This window comes from Rhipicephalus sanguineus, chromosome 1 (assembly GCF_013339695.2).
Source record: "Rhipicephalus sanguineus isolate Rsan-2018 chromosome 1, BIME_Rsan_1.4, whole genome shotgun sequence".
In the NCBI taxonomy this organism is placed as follows: Eukaryota; Metazoa; Arthropoda; class Arachnida; order Ixodida; family Ixodidae; genus Rhipicephalus; species Rhipicephalus sanguineus.
This window is the reverse complement of record NC_051176.1, coordinates 257,967,564-257,989,475: the sequence shown is the minus strand read 5'-3', so window position 1 is coordinate 257,989,475 and position 21,912 is coordinate 257,967,564. Positions and strand designations below refer to the sequence as shown.

Below are 21,912 nucleotides of genomic sequence, written 5' to 3'. Positions count from 1 at the left end.
GACACAGCGAATCGTGAATCCCGCGTAAAGATGACATCAACAAGCTCATAATCAACACTGGTACCCGATATGCACTTCTTCAAAACGTCGTCATATAAGGAGAGAAACGGCATGGTGTGCGCTTTCTAGCAATGGTTAACCGACGCCTGTGCTCATGCATACAGTACCACATTGCTCTTCAGCAACACGGGAGGCAGAGGTTTGTAGCTTGAGCCGCAAAGGCGTGCGTCCCACTGGCCCCTGTCTCGCTCCACCAAGGCACGACATTCGCACGTCGAAATCGTGTCCTTTCTGCAACGCATATTGCAGCAGTTTTGTTAATCGGTGCTCTCGCAATCGAAGCAGTCGGCGGCGGAGAGATCCCGCTGGTGCATGTGGAAGCTGCACTAGTCTGATGAGCCGGCGCACGCTAACACAAAGCAAAAGGCAAAGAACGTAACTGCGTCTAGGGTGCCTCGGCGACGCCGGCGCGGCCAGTGTCCCTCGCTGGTATCGAGAAGCTTTAACCATGACCTCCGATATCGCGCACAATCTCGTAGTAAACGCTAGTAAGTGTCGATCGTGACGCATTACTTTTCACCTCTCGCAGACGGCGGCCCCGCCCCGCCCCGCCCCGCCCCGCCCCGCCCCGCCCCGCCCCGCTCCGCTCCGCCCCGCCTACCTACACAGCCAACAGAGAGCACCGTGCGAGAGAAAATGTGTGAAAGATATAAGGCGCGTTCGTAAAGCTTAGTCGGTTGAACCAACGTAGCTTAGTCGGTTGAGCGTCGGGCGCTTACCGTCCTGGTCGCAAGGTCGTGGGTTCGATTCCCAGCGGCGGATCTTTTTCTTGGTTTCTTCTTCCTCACCCGTTGGCGTCCATTTTATGAACGTCGTATCCGTAACGGAAGTACTTGGTGGACCCCGGCATAAAACACTTTCTCGTTAAAAAGACGAAGGAAAGAAACCAAATGAGTGTTTGAAGAGAGATTTTTTAATCGAGTAGAATATGAATCTCGACAGAAACGTTCAACAAATATAGAATATTTTCTCATCTCTAAGTCAACATGAAATATGATGAGCCCAGGAGTCCGTTGGATAACCAAAAAAAAAGTGCATCCAGTTACTTTAGTGCATTGAAGCACAGAAATAAAAGGAACGCCCATGTATTTCGTCGCACGCTTTCGGAATCATCTCGAAACTGATCTCACCATGAAAATCCATTCGAAGTATATAGATACGCGTTGCCAATTCGCGAGCTTCAATTCGTAAATTGCATTATGTGCCGTAGAGTAATTAATTAGAAACGTAATTATTTTTATTAATTATACATTTTGTATTCTGATTTCTTGCGCAAATAATGCCTTCCGCTTGGAGTAATCGAGCTGAGTAGCTACAATTATGCTGTCACAGGTTATGTTAAAAGTTATATATTTTTCTTTAAAAAATGCACCCCTCATAAACTTTGTAATCCACGCCCACTTAAACAAGATTCGTCCAAGCGCTATAAATGGATGGTGTACTAGGTGCAAACACAAAAGTCAGGTTAAGTTCCGTCTACAGTACAGAGCATAAGTGCATCACTTCACTATAATTTAAAGATAATTTTAAGAGTACGTTCGCCTATTCCTGCAGATAACTTTGGTGCGGACGGAAGTGGCACACAAAAAATCACAGCATATCCACGGAGTGAATGATGATGAGTGGGTGAAGCTGCGGAGGTTCATCGGTAAACCGTGAATCTTCCGTGAATTCTGCCCAGTACATCATCACCGACGTGAGATCGGGCGCGTTTATACTAAAGGTTCGATGAGTTATGACGACTTGCAGCTCACTTTAATTTTACATGTACGCTGTGAATTTTCATTGTTTAGAAAACCATTGCTTTAGAAAACATCTGGCGTCTTTCGTTAAGCAGCTGGCGTCTTTTCGTTTTGCTTTAGAAACATCTGGTGTTCTTTCATTTTGCTTTTAGAAAACATCTGGCGTCTTTCGTTGGTTTATTTCATCAATCAACGGCGTTTTGAACAAAATTTTTATTGTTTAATCACGCACAGGAGAAATCTCACCAGGCACTACCTTGGAGGTAAACAATGGCTGCTAATGGGAATGAGAGACAGAAGAAGTCTGCTTTTAGCTAACACTTACACTTCTACTTCTACTAACGTTTCCTACTGGAACATGCCAATGGCTGCTAACGGGGAATGAGAGACAGAAGAATTCGGCTTTTAGTTAACGCGCACGCTGCGAATTTTTTATTGTTCAGCAACGCACAGGAAAAATCTCCCACCGGCACCACCTTGGAGGTCAAGATCTGGTACTAGCGTTACGACTGGTTACGCACTACTACGAGGGACGAACGGGTGCCGCCTTAAGGAGCTTCGCCCCTAAAATAGTTTTACCGTGGTCGCTAGTTTTACTGTCGTCGTTATGCTCCTACAAAGATGAAAACGTCTTTCACGTCCTTGAGTGCTGCGAAAGACACCGTAGAAACATTCATGAAAACACAACCTGAAAATACTGAGCAAGTATACATAATATACAAGAAACTTGGAGGACACTTGAGCTTCGCCTTCAAGAATAGAACGGGATAGCGTAATCGGGCCCCGTGCGCATCGCCTTCTGAACTGCTAGCCTCGCTTCGGTTCTCGGTGCACGCCTCAACCGTGCCGTAAGGAAACGAACGACTGTGCGCGTAACATTGGCCGTTTCAAACTATCCTAGAACGCCTACTGCAAGTACAGTTGTTAAGTGCCCACTACGCCATAATTCTTCCATTTGCGAATCAGCGAAGGGCCCACTACGCGTCCGTAAGGCAACACGCGAACTTACGCAGCTGTTCACTTTGTTGATGCTTTTGCTGATGATGATGATTAAGCGTGTCTGAGTGCTTTGTAGAGAGTGGGCCTTTAAAACACCCGCTTGTTGCAAAATTCACATGTTTTGACGCCTGGAGCGGTTCTACGCTTCTGCCACGCAATACTACATTCGTCAAGGAGACTCCTTTCACTACATGACATTGATATAGTGTTTTTTTTTCCGAAGCAGTTTTAAGCAATGGCGTGGCTCTGGTAGAACACCTGCTTGCCACGCAGACGGCCTGGGTTCGATTCTCACTCGTACCGAATATTTTTTATTGTTTATTTTATTTGCATTTTTTCTCGATTTTTCGGTCACGGACAAGATTAGGATTTTTCACTCACAACCAACGACGCCGACACCGGAATTTCTGCGAAACGAGCTGTTTAACTCTATCGCGTTAATAATCGTTTCCGCCCCCCACCTCACACACACACACACAAACGGCATCAAAAAGAAAGGGGGGGGGGTGTTGATATACAAGTCTGTCATTGCTATGGTCAACATTCGGAAGTTTATTTACGCATGCCTCATTCCAGAAATGTATTGTACATACATATATAGAACAAAATTCAGTTGGTAGTTTAGGGCTGCTAAGATATGCATCTCGGGTGGTGGGGTGTGAGCGCACCCTTGTAGCCCCGTAGCTGACGCCTCTGGTGCCAACTATGCCGCATCCCGCCACACGCATGAACGCTATAATTCAAATCAAGATTCACCGCAGGAAAAGATGAGCACAAGCGGCCGTTCCGACCCATGGTCAATTCTGCTAATCTTTCTCTGCGGTGACCTTACATACATCGTTGTCGTGTTGCAAGTCAGACAGCTTTCCTTGCGTCACAAGGGTAGATTGTCTCGCGTAGAACTTTTCTCATGATAGCGCCAGCTTTCACGAGGCGCCGGTCTACGCATTTTTACCCTGTTTGATAGCAAACTATTTGCTTTCTTCGGGTAGATCGAGGAAGTCATTCGAGTGAGAAGGCGAAGAGCCGCGGGCGCACACCTTCCAGTCGAGACCAGGAGGAGGCGAAAGCACCTGACAAGGCCGAGACTCATGAGGCCACCACTGAGAGGGAACATTCCGAAGCCATCAGGCAGCAGCAGGCCCGCCTTCTCGCGGTCGCGGGCCAGGCCGAGAAGCAGCAGCAGGCCCAGACATCCGCCGAACAGTCTGGACTGGAGCAAGCGGCGCCCACTGCCTGCACATCGCCGCAACCCAAGTGGGACCCGACGAAGCCTTGGCGTTGCCAGCACTGTACCTTCATCAACGAAGCCGGTTCGCGTATTTGTTTAATCTGCTGCAAGACAACGTTCCGCGAACAGTCCCCGGCTCCTGCCTCTGACGACGAGGAGCGCCAGAAGAAGAGAGCCGGCTTTCAGGACACGCTGGCGGACAAGGAGATCGAGCTGTCTCCCACCAAGAGCGACGCCGATCCTGCCAAGAGCGAGCTAGATCCTGCCGAGCCCAAGCCCGAGGACAAGCTGTGTCCCATCACCGACGACAACCAGGTGAACTTCACGGACGAGTTTATTAAGGAGCAGCAAGAGGTGGAGAAGGTGAGCGGGACGTGTCGTGGCCCGCAGCTGTCGAAAACGAGTATGCTCGAAAACTACTTTATTGCCATATAGTATTAGCACCAGCACAGCAGCAGCAATGCAGTAGCATTAGTAATAGTCAGTCAGCCATCCAGTAGTAGTAGTAGTAGTGGTAGTAGTGGGGGTGGTGGTAGCAGTAGTAGTAGTAGTAGTAGTAGTAGTAGTAGTAGTAGTAGTAGTAGTAGTAGTAGTAGTAGTAGTAGTAGTAATAGTAGTAGTAGTCGCGCCAAGTTGCGACAGGATGGGTTTTCTAAGTAGTGAACCAAGAGTCGCAGGAATAGACTGGCAGTGAAAAGGTCAGCGGTCGTATGTTTATCACCCCATGAACGTACGACAAAAAGTAATGAAATGGATAATGTAACGTTTCCGCGCGCTGGTAAGCGTGCTTGTCACGTACACAAATATACCATCAGAGTATGCGGTTAGTCACATCTGTGGGAAAGTGGCTATGGCGTTCAGCATCACAAATCTTGGTCGTGCGTTCAATTGCTGGCTACAATAGTCGCATTCCGATCAGGTCGTAATGCAATAACGCTCATACGTTCTTGCTATGGGGGCAGGCTGATGAAACCGAACTGGTCGATATTGAGGCGGATTTTTCTAACACGGCTTACCTCATACACCATGTTGCTGCTAGTTGTTATACGCGTAATTTCTCGAGATCGTGGTTTTTTCTTGGAAATTCGCGCTTTTTTCGTACGAGGACGGACTGAGTACACACACAAACACAGAGCGCAGATGTGTTTGTGTGTACTCAGTCCGTCTTCGTGCGATAAAAAGCGCGAATTTCCAAGATGCAACACCAACTAACCCCTGTAGCTGCTCTTATTGCGTGGTTTTTTGAAATTTCCAAGAAAAATTCATGTATACATACTGGTTTCTACACATTTGCAAAATACCTTCAGTCAAGCTCTTTACTTGCGATGTACAACTAGTGGAAGGTTTGGTGTACGTGGTCAACTGGCCAGACTAACAGATAAGTGTCTGTCTTCGATGAAGTGGTAAGCTTCATTTTGATGGTTACTAAGCTGGTTGTTTGCAACTTGACGGAGGTTAAGATATCAGAAACGAAGTGTGGGTGTCACTGTAGAGACGGTAGGTGCGAGAAACTAATTTAACTGAGGTACTTACCGTCCTGTCTGACGTATTCCGTGTTAATACGCAGACAATATTAAGCAAGAACGTTCACACTGGTCCACAAACATAGAATATCTGATATATTGTTATGCTGTCGACATTGCATCGATGTTTTTGTTTATTCTCTCAAACAACACGCAGGAAATTCGCCGTCGCCTCGAAATCCAGATGCGAATAGAGGAAGAAAATCGCCGTATCGAAAGCGCAGGTGTGGTGCAAGAAAGCCGAACAGTGCAGCACTTTCAAGGGGACAATGCAGAGACAGAAAGCTCGAGCATGACACCGCAACAAGTCATGGCGCTGGGTGCCGCAGCAGAGCCTTCGCCTTCCACCTCCGCGAGTGCAATCGCCACCGGTGCGCAAGCAGGTTCTAGCTACCACTCAAACGTCCAGCAGTGTAACTCGTCGAGTCAAACCATGTCTGTGGGTGACGAGCCGAGTCCGGCCACGAGCGACTCTTTGCCGCTGGACGGGACATCGCCAGTGACTATGCAGGGCGTGAGACCCAAAGTTTTGTATAAGGCATCCGTAGCTACAGACACGGAGGACTTCACGGACCCGTCAACGTCGTCGCCGCTGTCGGATGTCCAGCAGGACAGGCAGGAGCGCCGCCGGATTTTCGCCGATGCCAAGGCGCAGTCCTTCGATCATCCCAGGCCGGCGTTCTTGCAACCGAAGGGCGCACAACCGGTCGTCAGGGGCACGCGCATCGGTAACCTGATCAGGTGCGTTCAGTAGGCGCTGAAGGCTGCCACCCTGGTTTCGTGTATAATGAACTAATTTCGCACTGAACCATTAACAAATGCTGAACTGCTTAGTTTTCTCGCTTTCGGGGAGCTAAGTGCTTCTGCACTAACAGTGCTGCGCAAGGCAAAATGTAATGCCTAAATAACTGCAAACATATTGTATTAGTTATATGTTGTTTCATATTAAAGTTATACGTAGTAAGATGAGTCGCTCATAGTTCGTGAGTTCATAGTACATGAACATCCGGTAAACAACTGCAGCAACACTGCCGTAGGTTCCGAATATTACACGTACATAGTAAGGTGTGTGCATGCCCTTTTAACTTAACAAATGAAATAAAAGAAAAGAAAACTGAATAAAACACCGGTCGTTCGGGGTAAAGTTACAGCAACACAAGCTAGAGATTAACTGCAGACAAAACGCCAACAGGGGCAACACAAACTTTAGGACACACTAGAAGCGTGACAGTAAGGGTGAAGAAAGAGAACCAGGCGCGGCATGCACAGTACGGGTTCAGTACCATATACTAGAGGACAGAACGATAGCACTGGCCTGCTGCTGAAACTGCGCTCGCACGCCTCGTGCAAGGACCCTGTCGAAGACGTCTCTGCAAAACACGGAGCCCGAGGGCCGCCTGTACCGCAGCCACAGTCGGTCCTCCCTGCACAGCGATATGTCGGACGCGTCGCCGGTGCGCAGGGGCATCGCTAGGCACGGCTCGCTGGCGGAGTTCGACCGCCCGTTTGGCCTGGAGAGCAACAGGAAGGACGACGACGCATCGTCGCTCGTCGGCGCCACATCCAGTAGCTACATCTCGGAGGTACGTGCTTGGCCCGTTTTCCTTCGGCGTGGATACGAGTGTCCATTCATATATTTAGAAGGCCCATTGCATCGGTCGTTTCTTCAGAATAAAATAAGAAGTTACAAGTAAAACAAGCGACACCAGGTTTTGACGAAGATATCGGCAAAGAATCATCATCGTTTTTGGCAGTGAGGCCACAAGCCAGGAACGATGTTCTATTGATAGCGCGCAGCTTGATATACGGTGGAATATGCGGAGTTTTACGTATTCGTGGAAATGCACGGCTTTACAAGTGTAGAGTAGTTGGGCGCTATACAGACGAAATGTTTTCCTTGATTGAGATCTACTTAATGCAGATGAACTTGCTTAAGACACTTCAGAAAATTTAGCCAAGCTGTGTTACCGTACGCGCAACAACAACAAAAATCTAGTGAGCTCGCAAATGTTAATCTTCTTTTACAACAACATGTGACGCTGGTACGCCTGGCTTTGCAAAATAGGCAACTTACCGCAGAATGTTCAGAAGCAGCGAGTAGCGACGAAAGCTTCACCTAACTGCTGCATGCGTGTAATCGCATCGGCACGTAACCTCCTTCGAAGATAATATTCCAGCAGCGCTTGCGGCATAAGCAGTGCAATGAAGGAAAAGCAGTTGCTGCGCGTTTCCTCTGTTCAAGTGTACTAACGCTTAAACAAGTAGTTTTGCCCCTCTGTCTCGCCATATCTCTTACTTGATGTGTTTCAAATAATGAGAAATAAGCAACACACAAGAATATTCCTCAAATCTGCGTTATTTGGTTTGCTGTCGTAGGGGTATCGTTCATTTTTCTGAAATGAAACTGAAAATTGCAACAGAAATAATTTAAATGCGTCAGTATCGTCGCGAATGAGTCGTGTATGAGAAGGAAACGTGCTCGGAGGCGTCGTAAGCAGCAGTGATGGTTTGCTGCGGCGTTTCCCATGAATTACGTTAAGACTTCTTCCATAGATAAGAGTTCAATTCTCCAACTCAACTCAAGGTAGCAGCAATGACATCTGGTAATACTTTTGCAATATAAACGCTCCAGTATGAGCACTCGTGCGCCATCGACCCATGACATCCGCACCGCATAAGTACGTATATCGTGTGTGTTGTTGTTGATAATTTGCCGTATGCAGGGTAGGAAGCAGGACTACTACCTCAGCCTGGAAGAGTTGGTTCAACAACGCAAGCAGGAGCAAATGCGCACGCAGGGGCTGGAGCTGGTCCGCCTCATTCGGGTGGGTCGATGCGCAGAACCATTCATTAGGTAGCGCGTATGGGTGCGCTGCACCGCAAAGCGCCTAACGTTCGATTTATCGAACTTGCTGCCTTTTCTTCCTCACGTTCGTCATTTCCGTGCCGGAAGCAGTAGTCCCCCCCGTTGTAAAATGTCCTTCTCTTAACATATTTAGTTCAATAAATAAATTCAAACAGACGAGAAGACGGAGACTTAAATTGATTAGTACAGTGAAGGAAGAACGGAATCGTCGGGCTGGAGCCAATGTTACGACGGCGGAGCCTGCCACGTCAACTCCGCTCCTACGAACATTGGCTCCCGCCTGACGTATCGGCTGCTCGTCCTCTGTTGATTATTTCAATAAATGAAGTACTACTAGCAAAGTCGTCATGTGGCCATTCCGGAAAAGCTGTTATCTTTATTAGGTAGCCTTTAACACAAAATGGCGAATAAAGTACACGGAAGATGTCTAACCGTCTAGGCCAACATTTCACGAGTGCTTTTTTTTTTGTAAAACGGAGCATAATTTTGCGAGCCCAGCCGTCGTCTTTGATGCTTTCGAGGCAGGTAGGGATTTGAGAAAAACCTGTCTTAACAAAAACCATTGCTAAAAAAGGGTCATTATTAGCGAAAAATTAAAAGGTAAATAAAATTAATAAAAATTAAAGTGCTGTTTTCACAAAGGTGAGGGTCGAAAATTTCTTTTTTACTTCTTTTAAACTTATGCGTAGTGCTTGCTCGTGCCCACGATGTGACTTGTTCAGTTGAATAGCTTGCATTCACCGTGATTCCATAAGTGTCTTAAATCAATCTACTGGTATTAAAGGGATACTCATAAAAAATGTGCTGCGATTATTTTTTCTCGACAAATTCAGGTTCCCTCAATTTCTCGAGGTTACCACAAGAGTTTAATTACAGCACCCTTTAATTGCCTATCAACTACCTGCAAATTATTTTCTTGCTTAAAAAGGTACAATGATCAAACTTGTCATTAAGAACTATTCATTTGTTTTTGATTGAGGTATAAAGTTGATCTTTTATTGGAGCACCACGCGGTATAAATTACATCTCAGTGTGGACCAAGGTATGATTTTCTCAAATTCGTGATTTGTCTGCCGTAAGACTTACAAACTTCAGTGACAGCAAATTATTTTTATCGCTAAATATACCTTCCACAGAGTAAGTTTGATTACCCAGATATTCATACATAGTGCAATTTTACAGGGGGGAAAACGCTAACATAAAACATTTTTGGCAAAATTTCTGGAGGAATATATGGCAGAAAAATTGCAGTAATATTATTTAGATTCAAACAACTTACACAGACGCAATTGCTTAATGTGTAAACCAAATTTATTGAAATCAGAAATGATACTCTCAGAATAGATTTTCCGGCAAACGCCACTCAGACGACATTTTGTTAAAGGGGCCATGACACCGTCATCCAACAGTTTGCGGTTTGAAGTAGAGGGTCTGTTATAAAAATATGAAAAGTGGTCTGAAAAAGACTATTTTAGCGCAAAATGAGCCCTAAAAGTCGCCTGCTATAAACCTCGCCCACCGCCGGCGACCGCCATTTTGAAATGGCGCGTGTGACGTCATGTGCTGCCAACGTATTCTACTAATGTTTCAGCCGCTGCAAATCGTTCAATTTGAATGCCGAGTTGAAGAAAGCTATAACATTCGGGCAGGTCCCATGCCTTGTGGGAATCGGTTTCTTGCGAAGCAACACCGAGTAGTTCTATGCTGCTTTTTTTTTTTGGCTTTGAGCCAAGCGTTACGAGGTGGATCAACGTGTTTTTGTAAGTGCATTGGTTGTGTGCACATCGTCGGCTTACCAGGCACGTCGACAACGCTGGCGTTGAAAGGGTAACTTATGGCCTGACGTAACGTCAGTACTCACGTTAGAGACACGTCAGTATCATCGAAAGGAAGTGCACTTTGCGATGCGATGATGTGAATATCATATGTAACTTTCGTAACGTATGATATTATTCTTTCGGGGTCGAGCAACTCTTGAATATAGCTCGCTTAATCAAACGATTATGAAAGTAATGTTTTATTAGACTGCTAAAAAAGCGGAGCCAGCACTGGAACCACAGACGTGACTCTGACATGACGCCTGTATCGTAGTATTACAAATGTACTGTTTACTGCTTTCCTATAAAATCAGATAGCCCGCACCACATCCCCAATTGGCGTTGCACCGACATTACGCCTACATAGGGTGTTTTTTCAAAGCAGTTTTTAGACCTGGCTTGGCCCTGCGGTAGAATGCCTGACTGCCACGCAGAGTGCTTCGGTTCGATTCCTGCTGGGGTCCTAATTTTTATTCTTTGCATTCGTCGGGTCAATGCTGTGGATGTTGGGTTTTCTTAACGCTCTCGCATTTAAATGAGCAATGTCTGCTATCGCCGTTTCTGGGTAGATATAAACTGTCGATCACCTGTGGCGCATGCCCGTATACCGCGGGCCGTGGTATACGGTTATGGGCCACATGTGTCTGGAGGAAAGTGTTCGATGACGTATGCGACACGACCTTCACGTTATTAATATCATAACCAGACAGTCATAATCGTCAAACCCTCTTACCATCCCATGCCAATTTGGTCTACACGAACTTAAGGAGGCGATCACGAGAGCACCCACACGTAGGCGGTTAAATAGATAGATAGATAGATAGATAGATAGATAGATAGATAGATAGATAGATAGATAGATAGATAGATAGATAGATAGATAGATAGATAGATAGATAGATAGATAGATAGAAACGCTCAAAGAGCCTTGGTTTCGCTAAGAAATGCCTCGCATTTAATAGCTCGATTGCACGCGCAGCTGACCACGGAAGAGAATCGTTCGTCCGAATGTAGACACTCGCAAAGCCACCAGCTTGTTACGTCACGGTCGCGAGTGCGCCAGGGTTGCCCGACTCTCAGGCCGTTAGCGTGTTTACAAAATATTCAATTATAAGTTATGTGTTCGACCGAATACGCAAAATTTTCGCCAGCTTGTTTGTGAACGCACATGGATCAACCCGCATAACAGAGATTATGATCGAAAATTGGGTGTCATTTAAGTTCGGAAGGCTCTCATGTAACCAAAATGTCTTTCTTTCCGAAATAGTCTAGCAGCTCACCATTCTCAATGCAATAAATGAGAATCTTTTTTTTTTCGAATACATTAGATGACAGCCAAAATGGCTGGGACATTTCGCGTGGAATGGTCCTCACGCCTGTTGTTAGTTACACAGGAATCGACCCTGACTTCGTGGTAACTCTCTGAATTCGTTATTGCCCTCAGGGGTTTAAAAAGGCTGCTTTTATGTCTGTTCCGCCCAGGAAGCCGAACAGCGCGGTTTCACCGCCGACGACCTGCAGGTGGCAATGAACCATTGCGGCAACGACAATCCCATAAACTGGTTGCGGGACAACTGGCAGAACATGACTGAGACCGTGGTGACGTTGGCCACAAACTACGGCCACGACCGGCGTGAAAATACCATCGGAATTGTGTCCGTCAGCGAGGCCCAGAACGCACTGCGTCGCCAGAAGGGCAACATCTGGGCTGCCGTCACCGAGTGCGTCGAGAACCGCCAGAGAATGGTACGGCACGCCATTTCCACTCTTCTCCCTGTGTTGTTTCGGTCTCTCGTGCGCCGCTATAGTCTCTGCACCAAGGCACAGCTTTTGCTATAGCCCCGACAATCAAGGGTTCAGAAACGACGGCTTGCAGTGTACACGCTAATACTAGTACCCGTTCTGTTTACGTGTCTCTTCAGTGATTGTTGCTTTGCGCTTGCTAAGGCGTATAACCAAATAGAATGATAGAAATGAATGTTTTTGTAAGCATCAGTGCCTCGCGTCTGACAAACCTGCGCTCATGCCCAGAAAAGTTTGTGAAAATAAGCTGCTTGCTAAGGCGTATAACCAAATAGAATGACAGAAATGAATGTTTTTGTAAGTATCAGTGCCTCGCGTCTGACAAACCTGCGCTCATGCCCACAAAAGTTTAAGTGAAAATAAGCTGCTAAGTGATAGCGAACATTTGAAACTTCGTCTCTTAATCCCCTTCCTCCAGCTTAGGACAGCAAACTGGACGTGCGTCTGGTTAACTTTCCTGCCTTTCATTCCTTCCTTTCGTCATCCTCCTGAAACTGTGTTAACGTTTCATCGAGGTTTTCGACTGAGTTCCTGGCGCGTAAAGATGCGAAAAATTCTGAATGTCCTGTTATAAACGGGCTGTTGTGGGAGTATTCAGGCGAACAATACCAGACCTGTCGAGCTCTGCTGACTTTTATGAACAAAACGGATCTGGCCGCCCGTTTAGAGACGTTTTTCTTTTACTGTTATTTCTTATTTTTGTCCGAGTCTTAGTCTTCTTTTTTTTTTACTTTCCTACCTTCTTTCCCCTTTCTCTCCTCCTATCTTCCATTCCTCTGTCTCTTCCCTCCTCCCGAAAGAGTAGGCAGGCCTTGTGCCCATCTTGGTGGCAGTTGCCAGCCTGCTCTCTCCCTCTTTCCTCTGTGTCCTTGTGTATTTGTGTGCGCATATCAAATCAATCAATCAATCAATCAATCAATCAATCAATCAATCAATCAATCAATCAATCAATCAATCAATCAATCAATCAATCAATCAATCAATCAATCAATCAATCAATTATTGATTTAACGTGCCCAGGAACAACCGTAAGGTCTTTGTGCAGGCGCACGCAAAAAAAAAACAACAAAAATAAACAATACAATACAGACAGTTTTCAGAAATAAAAAGAGCAAAAACACGTAGACAAAGAGAAATGAACACAAAAGGGGAGGAGTAAAATAAGACAACACGAGAAATATTGACGGGGAATAAAAAATTATATTGCATATATACAACTATGCGGAAAGACTGAGAAGGGAAGACTTTGTACATTGTGTCACACTATGTCAAAACAGTGCAAAGCTCGGATAAAAACAATGATTGTGGACTATGAAAAACGTCAAAATCAAGAAAATTAACATTATAGAGACTTTGTATCCTGTGAACGGTAGAGAGAGAGAGAGAGAGAGAGAGAGATACGAAGAGGAAAGGCAGGGAGGTTAACCAAGCTTTGGCTCGGTTGGCTACCCTGCACTTGGGGTGGGGGAAGGGGAAATAATAGAAAAGAAAGGGTAAAGAAGAAGGAAGAAGAGCAAGAAAGGGATGGATGAACTACACAACACGAACTCGCGCTGTTAGTTCACAGGCGCTCGTGAAGTCCGGTGGTCCTCAAGAAGCACAAGAGGGCTTTCGTGGCCTTGCGCGTATGCGAGACCGTAGGCCAAGGTCCCAAGATCATCTTTTCTGTCAGCGGTCTTGAGTCCAGGTGACGGAGCTTGACTTCCATACTACGTCGTTGAGCTTGGTATGATGGGCAGTGGCATAGAATGTGTTCAAGCGTCTCCTCGCAGGCGCAAATGTTGCATGCCGCACTGCTGGCCATTCCAATGAGACACGAATACGCATTCGTAAATGCCACGCCCAACCACATGCGGCACAGTAAAGTTGCATCGCGTCTTGAGAGCCCTGGTGGCAAACGAAGTTGCAAATTTGGGTCAATCGAATACAGGCGCGCGTTGGAGAAACCCGGCGTATTCCATTGCAGAAGAGTGATACGGCGTGCAAGTGCTCGTAGTCGCCACGCGGCGTCTGTTCTCAAGAGTGGTATGGGTGTCCGCAGATCTTGGTCATGAGCAGCAGGCGGGTACATGAAACGGTCTGTTCTCTCTGGTTAACTTACGCGAAATTCGAAAATTAACACAATTGAGAAGTACAGGGCAGGATATGATACCGTGGACTAGCTTGTAAAGAAATAAGAGGTCAGAACGATTTCGTCGGCAGTGAAGTGATGGCAGTGATAATAATTCAGCAGTATTTCAACGAGATCCAGAGTCATTTTTAGCAAAGCGATGGTTATATATGCTGAGGAATTTTTTCTGGACTCGTTCAGTGGTGTTACCGCTGGATTGAGCAATGCCATTCCATATCACGGACGCATACTCAAGTTGTGGAAGATATATTGCCGTGTACAATTTGTGGAGGGCCATGGGAGACCTGAATTCCCGAGATATTCTACAAACACATCCGAGAGAACGAAGGCCCCGCGTAGCAGCCCGCTTAACGTGAGCAGAAAAGTTTAACGCGCTGTCAAAAACAACACCAAGATCACTGATCTCATAAGCCTTGCATAAGGACACAGAATTGACAGAGTATTGAAATGACACGCTAGATGTTTTGCGAGTGATAGACATGAATTTTGTCTTCGAGGTATTCAGAGAAAGGTTATTACCATTGCACCATTCGGAAAAAGAGCGCAAGTCTGACTGCAGCAAGCGACAGTCGTTAACTGAGTCAATTTCCTTTAAAATCTTGATGTCATCGGCATACAAGAGGAAAGAAGAATTACGAATGGCAAAAGAAACATCATTAACGTAAATTAAAAATAGGAGTGGGCCTAATACCGACCTTTGAGGGACCCCACTAGTCACTTTATACAAAGAAGACGTTTAGCCATTTACGGCTACATAACAATATCTATTGAGCAGATAGCTCTGCAGGAGATTCACAACCGACAAGTCAACATCAAAGTGCGCAAGTTTAACCATAATCAGTTTGTGGCTGACTACGTCAAAAGCCTTGCTCAGGTCACAGTAAATTACGTCAACCTGTCCTCTCTGAGAAATAGGTGTGGAGATCTGCGTCATGAAACTAGCAAGATTTGTGGTAGTTGAGCGGCCAGCGAGAAAACCATGTTGATTAGGAAGCAATGAGTTTTTCACACTAAAAGACAATATGTTGTGAAGAGCCAGCTCGAAGATCTTTGATGTGGCACATAGTAGAGAAATCGGGCGATAATTAGAAGCATCTGTTTTAGAGGCCGACTTAAATACTGGAAAAACACGAGCAGTTTTCCACATGCTAGGAAATGTGGAAGTGTCCAGGCAGTTATTAAATATCGTAGTCAGTACTGGGACAAATATACTACCATAAGCTTTTAGTATGGCGGAGGGGATGCGATCTGGGCCACATGATAATGATGGTTTTAAGCGCTTAATGCATTCGCAGATAAGATTTTCATCCAGCGACAAAGCACTGGATGAGCTAACTGCCTTGGGATGTCGTCTGATATCAGTGCTAGAGTCTGAGGCCTTATGAACGGATGAGAAATGCGTGGCAAAACAGTCAGCGACGGCATGAACTTCTACCCCATTTGAGTCCAGTAGTCTGAAGGACTCTCCGCTTTTGCTAGACCGTTTACGTACATACTTTTAAAACTCAGCCGGCCTGTCATGGGCGCTTTTTTCTAAGAATTCAATATACGAACTATGATCCCGTTTATATAGGCGTTTAGAGAGAGTTCGAAAGAAGCTGAACTCTTCCTTCCACCCGCTGAATGGAGAACATTTAGATTTCCTGTGTGCGTGATCTTTATGCTTCAGTGCACTGATAAGTTCAGATGAGAACCAGTGGGGATATTTACGTTGTTTAGATGTATATTGGGGAATAAAATTACGCATGCTGCTCAGTACAAGCTCCGTAAACCGATCAACCTGGTCATCAACATTTGGTTTGTCAGTAACCTGTGACCATTCAATGGTGGACAAGTGATGATAGAGGCCCGTGTAATCACCTCGCTTGAAGGCACATCTAATAATAATAATAATAATAATAATAATAATAATAATAATAATAATAATAATAATAATAATAATAATAATAATAATAATAATCAATCATTTATTTAACGTGCCCAGGAACAACCGTAAGGTCTTTGTGCAGGTGCACGCAAAAAAAAAACAATAAAAATAAACAATACAATACAGACAGTTTTCAGAAATAAAAAGAGCAAAAACACGTAGACAAAGAGAAATGAACACAAAAGGAGACGAGTAAAATAATACAACACGAGAATTATTGACGGGGAATAAATAAATAATCAATCAATCAATCAATCAATCAATCAATCAATCAATCAATCAAACAATCAATCAATCAATCAATCAATCAATCAATCAATTAATCAATCAAACGTTTATTTAATGTGCCCAGGAACAACCGTGAGGTCTTTGTACTGGCGCACGAAAAAAAAAAGGCAAACATTCATAATAAAATATCAGGCATAAAAAACGTTATAAAATTGCACATATACAACTATGCGCAGGCAGAAAAAAAAAATGTCAACAGTGTACGAGGCTATGTAAGTACAGTGCAATGCTCGGAGCAGAACAACGACTGGGAGCTGTGAAAAACATCGAGCTCCAAAAAGTAAGCATTGTAAAGACGTTGTATACTGCCAATGGTCGAATGTTCACAGAGGCAGGCGGTTACATGAAAAGGTCTATTCTCTCTGGTCAGCTTACGTGGAATTCGGAAATTAAGACAGTTGAGCAGTACAGGGCAGGATATGATACCATGCACAAGCTTGTAAAGAAATAACAGATCAGCGCGATTTCGTCGGCAGCAAAGTGATGGCAATGATAATAATCTAGCAGCGTTAGAACGAGATCCAGAGTCATTTCTAGCGAAACGATGGATGTAAATGCTTAGGAATTTTTTCTGGACTCGCTCAATGGCGTTGCTGCTGGAATTAGGAATGCCATTCCAGATCACGGATGCATACTCAAGTTGAGGAAGACATAGCGCGGTGTACAATTTCCGGAAGGGCACAGGAGAACGGAATTCTCTAGACATTCTGCAAACACAGCCTAGGGTGCGAAGACCCCGCAAAGCAACACGCTTAGCGTGAGCAGAAAAGTGTAAGGTGCTATCAAAAAGAACACCAAGATCATTGATCTCACATACCTTACACAACGACACAGAATTGACAGAATATAAAAATGGCACACTAGATGTTTTTCGAGTGAAACTCATTACCTTGGTTTTTGGAATATTTAGGGAGAGGTTATTGTTCCTGCACCATTCAGGAAAAGAACACAAATCAGATTGCAGCAAGCGACAATCGATAACTGAATGAATTTCCTTAAATATCTTTATGTCATCGGCATACAAAAGGAAAGAAGAATACCGAATGCCAGATGAAACATCATTAAGCAAAATTAAAAAGAGGAGTGGGCCCAGTACCGACCCTTGAGGAACCCCACTAGTAGCTTTATACAAAGAGGACGTTTGGCCATTAACGGCAACATAACATGATCTATCAAGAAGATAGCTATGGAGGAGATTCACAATTGAAGAATCAACATCAAGTGCAAGTTTATCCACAAGCAGCGAATGGCTGACAACATCAAAAGCTTTCCTAAGGTCACAGTAAATAGCGTCAACCTGTCCTCTCTGCGAAATAGGCGTGGAGACTTGCATCATGAAACTGGCAAGATTAGTGACAGTTGAGCGGCCAGCGAGAAACCCATGCTGATTCACAATCAATGAATTTTTTACATCAAAAGACAATATTTTGTGAAGAGCAAGCTCAAAGATTTTGGATGCGGCACAAAGAAGGGAAATAGGGCGGTAGTTCGAGACGACACTTTTACAGCCAGACTTAAACACTGGGAAAACACGAGCAGTTAACCACATGCTAGGAAAGGTTGAAGCATGCAGACACTTATTAAATATGGTAGTCAATACAGGTACAAGTATACTGCCATAGGCTTTTAGTATGGCAGAGGGGATGCCATCTGGGCCAGCTGAAAAGGATGGTTTCAAGCGCTTAATGCATTCTGAAATGGAATCTTCATCTAGTGACACAGCATCAGCTGTGCCAACTGCCTTAACCTGTCGACCGTTACTAGCTACAGAGGCTGGATACTTATAACCATATGAAAAATGCATGGCAAAACAGTCAGCAACGGCTTGAACTTCTACTCCATTCGGGTCCAGTATCCTGAAGGACTCGCCACTTTTGCTCGACCGTTTGCGCACATACTTCCAAAACTCAGCCGGCCTGTCAGACGCGCTTTTTTCTAAAAATGAAATATATAGACTGTGATCCCGTTTATAAACGCGTTTACAAAGAGTACGAAAACGACAGAATTCTTCCTTCAAATGAGTTGATGGAGAACGTTTATACTTCCTGTGTGCACGATCTTTATGTTTCAGTGCACTTATAAGTTCTGATGAGAACCAGGAGGGATATTTACAATGATTAGGTGTATACTGGGGAATGAACTTGCGCATGCTGGTCAAGATAAGTTCCGTAAACTGATCGACTTGATCATCAACATTGGGTTTGTCAGTTACCAGTGACCAATCTGTGGTGGACAAGTCATAGTACAAGGCAACATAGTCACCTCGCTTAAAGGCAAATCTGGGCGTTTTGTCGATTTTTCTGGGAAAGCTTGGTTTTTCTGGTGAAATACAGAGTGTTAGTTTGAGTGGTGGGTGAAATTTGTCAGGACGAACAAGAGAGATGTGAGAGAGTGATACTTCGATAGGTTGATTATTAGAAATACACAAATCTAAGACGTTACCACAGGAATTGGCAATACTATTGTTCTGCTGTAGGGAATTAAAAGCGAGAAAATCTAACAATACGCTGCATTTGTTCTTTAAGAAATGATGATAATGAGAAAAATTAAGTGTGGTCCAGTCAATTCCAGGTGTGTTAAAATCGCCAAGTACAAGAATTTTGTGCTTCTTATGTGAAATTACCACATTTTCAATAGAAGAGACGATCTGATTAAAAGCAATTGGTGAAACGCTAGGCGATACATAGAAACATCCAATCAACAATTTTTCACAGTGCTCAAGACTAATTTCGATCCAGATTGATTCAGAAATTGTTTCTATGTCCTTGCGTCTAACAGATCTTAGAGAACTGTCTATAGCCATCAATACACCACCACCTTTTTGTTTAGTTGCACAGAAGTCCCGATCACTGCGGAAGGTGGTGTAGTCCGACGGAAGATAGTCACAGGAAGGAATTTCACTGCACAGCCACGTTTCAGAAATCGCAATAAGGTCAAAAGAAGACGAAACAACATTAGCAAAGAATTCGCGCGTCTTAGTGCGAAGACCACGAGCGTTCTGATAAAATATATCCAAATTACACGGCACCGTTGCTTACGGGTGCGCACTCTGAGGGATGGAGCATGTCGTCGTGGAGAATCCCACGGAATGGTTTGAAAATGCAACCGCATGGCCACATTGACGGGTCATTCAGACGTTTCGATGTATCTTCGTCAACTGTAACGCAGAACGAGGAGTAAGAAGGATATTTTGTTTTGAGCCGCCGGCAGGAAATGGCAGAAAGGTCAACAATAATAATAATAATAATAATAATAATAATAATAATAATAATAATAATAATAATAATAATAATAATAATAATAATAATAATAATAATAATAATAATAATAATAATAATAAATTTTAAGAGCAAGAAGTTAATGAAAGAAGTAATAACATATACTACGTTACTAAACACCAGCATGCTAAGACAAAGCAGTTAATTAACATCTAATCATTTTACATCCCACCACAGCAAATGTGGGATACATTGGTCTCTGACGCTGGAATATGACACACGCACACGCACAAACATGTGCTCGCTGTTCGGCTAACATCGGTTCAGACTATGTTCAGTCCAAGAACCAGGATTCTTCAGTTTCCTTAAGGGGGCGGTTGTATATATTTATTTATTGTTGGTATTGCGTGGTGCAGAGGGCACCACGCAAGAGAATGTGCGCAACTATCTTCTGGCATACGATCGAAGGAATTTGTGCACGGTCATGGGGCGCTCCTACTGTCTTCACAGTTTATGTGCTAATGTTCTGTTAACGCTTTAAGCGTTTTTGATTTCATAGCGACAGCCGCCCTCAGCACAAACGAAGCGGCGAATCCTATACAGAAAGCTATTTTCACGTACCACCTTAAGTCGAAGCCGTATCTTCGAGCTGATGTGCACCGGTGCGGTTTGCCGTACGCACATCATGGGTTAGTTAGCTGTCTTCTGCTTTCCACTTCCCTTTCCCTTTCCTCCGGCGCAGGGTAGCCAACCGCGCGCGGATTGCTGTCTGGTTAACCTCCCTGCCTTCTCCCTTTTACAATCCTTCCTTCTGCGCAAGGGCGGTGCTTTGTTGGGTGGTTACGAGTTGTTTCTGGTCGTTCAAGGTTGTACGACAAGCCTCTACACAGGGGGGAGGGTGGAAAGCGTTCGTTTTGGGGACCCTACAGCTGCATTACGACGCCTGTGCACGACGCAAAAATTACAAAGCAGAAATTGAAGCGGAGGAATTGGTCTCATCATCAAGCTGAAAAACCACACCGTTGACAAACGCCATCCGCTTATCAGAAGCAGTGAAAGAATGAAAACAATGCAAATAAGGAATGAAGCGGTGATGTGCGAGAAGGGCACTAGCACAAGGACGACGTACACACGCACACAGAACTGTGTTTGTATGTATTCTTTCTTGTATTAGCGTCCTTTGGCACATCATCACTTTCTGATGAATTACCAACTCGCCCAACAGTACATCCTTCTAAACAAGCAAAACGAAAAGCAATTAAGAAGTAAGGAGACTGCCATGTATCAAAGCCAAACAGACACTTTCTTTCCATGCACTTCCAAGCAGAACAAAAAGAAGTGTACAAATTACACAACACGAAATTCAGCATTAGTGATTACAAAGATTCGAGCAGTACATGTGAAGCAGTAAATGAGTAGCAGCCTATGTCGTATTTTTTTTCCTTGCGCCAAGAGATACGATGCGGTTCGATGTCTTTGTTTACTCTGAGTAGTTGTGCATATGTCAAGGGCTTACCAGGCACGTCGAATACAATAGCGCCTAAAGGGTAGCTTATGGTCAGACGTAACGTCACTGCTCACGAAACGATATGCACACTCTATACGGTGGGATCACGCGCGAATAGCCAACACTGCCAAAAAGCGAATAGCCAACACTGCAAACACAATTGATGTTGCTCCGATATGACACCTGTCCAGGGCTTTTTTCTGAAGTAGTTTCAAGCACTGGCGTGGCTCTGTTGTAGAATGTTTGACTGCTACGCAGAATGCCTGGATTCGATTACGGCGCGCACCGTGATATTATTCTGTGTATCGATCGGGATTTTTCGCTCAGAGCAACGCCATCGACGCTGGCCCCGGATTTTCTGCGACACGGGCTCGTTAACTCTATCGCGTTAACATTTCGTGTCTATTCTCGCCTTTCCTGGGTTGATATAGACTATGAATCACGTGTGGCGCATACCCGCATTACACGGGCCGTGGTATGCGAGTATGCGCCGCACCACTTGTATCGATGAAAGGAAGCATTGTGAGTCTCTTCAAGATTAGCAAGTGTCAACAATATATCAAGCTACCCGCGGTTCGCTCTAATGTACTGTATCAAGCTGCAGTACGTGTACGTGTTAGCTTCCTTGTCGGCTCGGTTGATAGCAGCAATCGGCGGACACGTTTGCAATTGGGCACATAAACATGAATTAACGCAGTTATGTGCACTGAAACCAGCAGATAACGCTGCAGCGAAAGGTGCCTCTTCGAAGCGCAACAAAATATTACAAAGTACACATGTTCTTGGCGTTGCTGAACGAC

The 21,912-nt window shown here is 44.8% G+C and overlaps 1 protein-coding gene across 1 annotated transcript in view; it reads left to right on the top strand.

The window, feature by feature from the left end:
- Positions 1 to 21,912, top strand: part of LOC119382528 (E3 ubiquitin-protein ligase lubel) — a 164,016-nt gene that overhangs the window by 104,736 nt on the left and 37,368 nt on the right. The window contains exons 8-12 of the mRNA XM_049412766.1: positions 3,794 to 4,395; positions 5,713 to 6,296; positions 6,907 to 7,138; positions 8,279 to 8,380; positions 11,721 to 11,984. Of these exons, the coding sequence (XP_049268723.1) occupies positions 3,794 to 4,395; positions 5,713 to 6,296; positions 6,907 to 7,138; positions 8,279 to 8,380; positions 11,721 to 11,984 (1,784 nt within the window). The remainder of the gene's footprint in view (positions 1 to 3,793; positions 4,396 to 5,712; positions 6,297 to 6,906; positions 7,139 to 8,278; positions 8,381 to 11,720; positions 11,985 to 21,912) is intronic.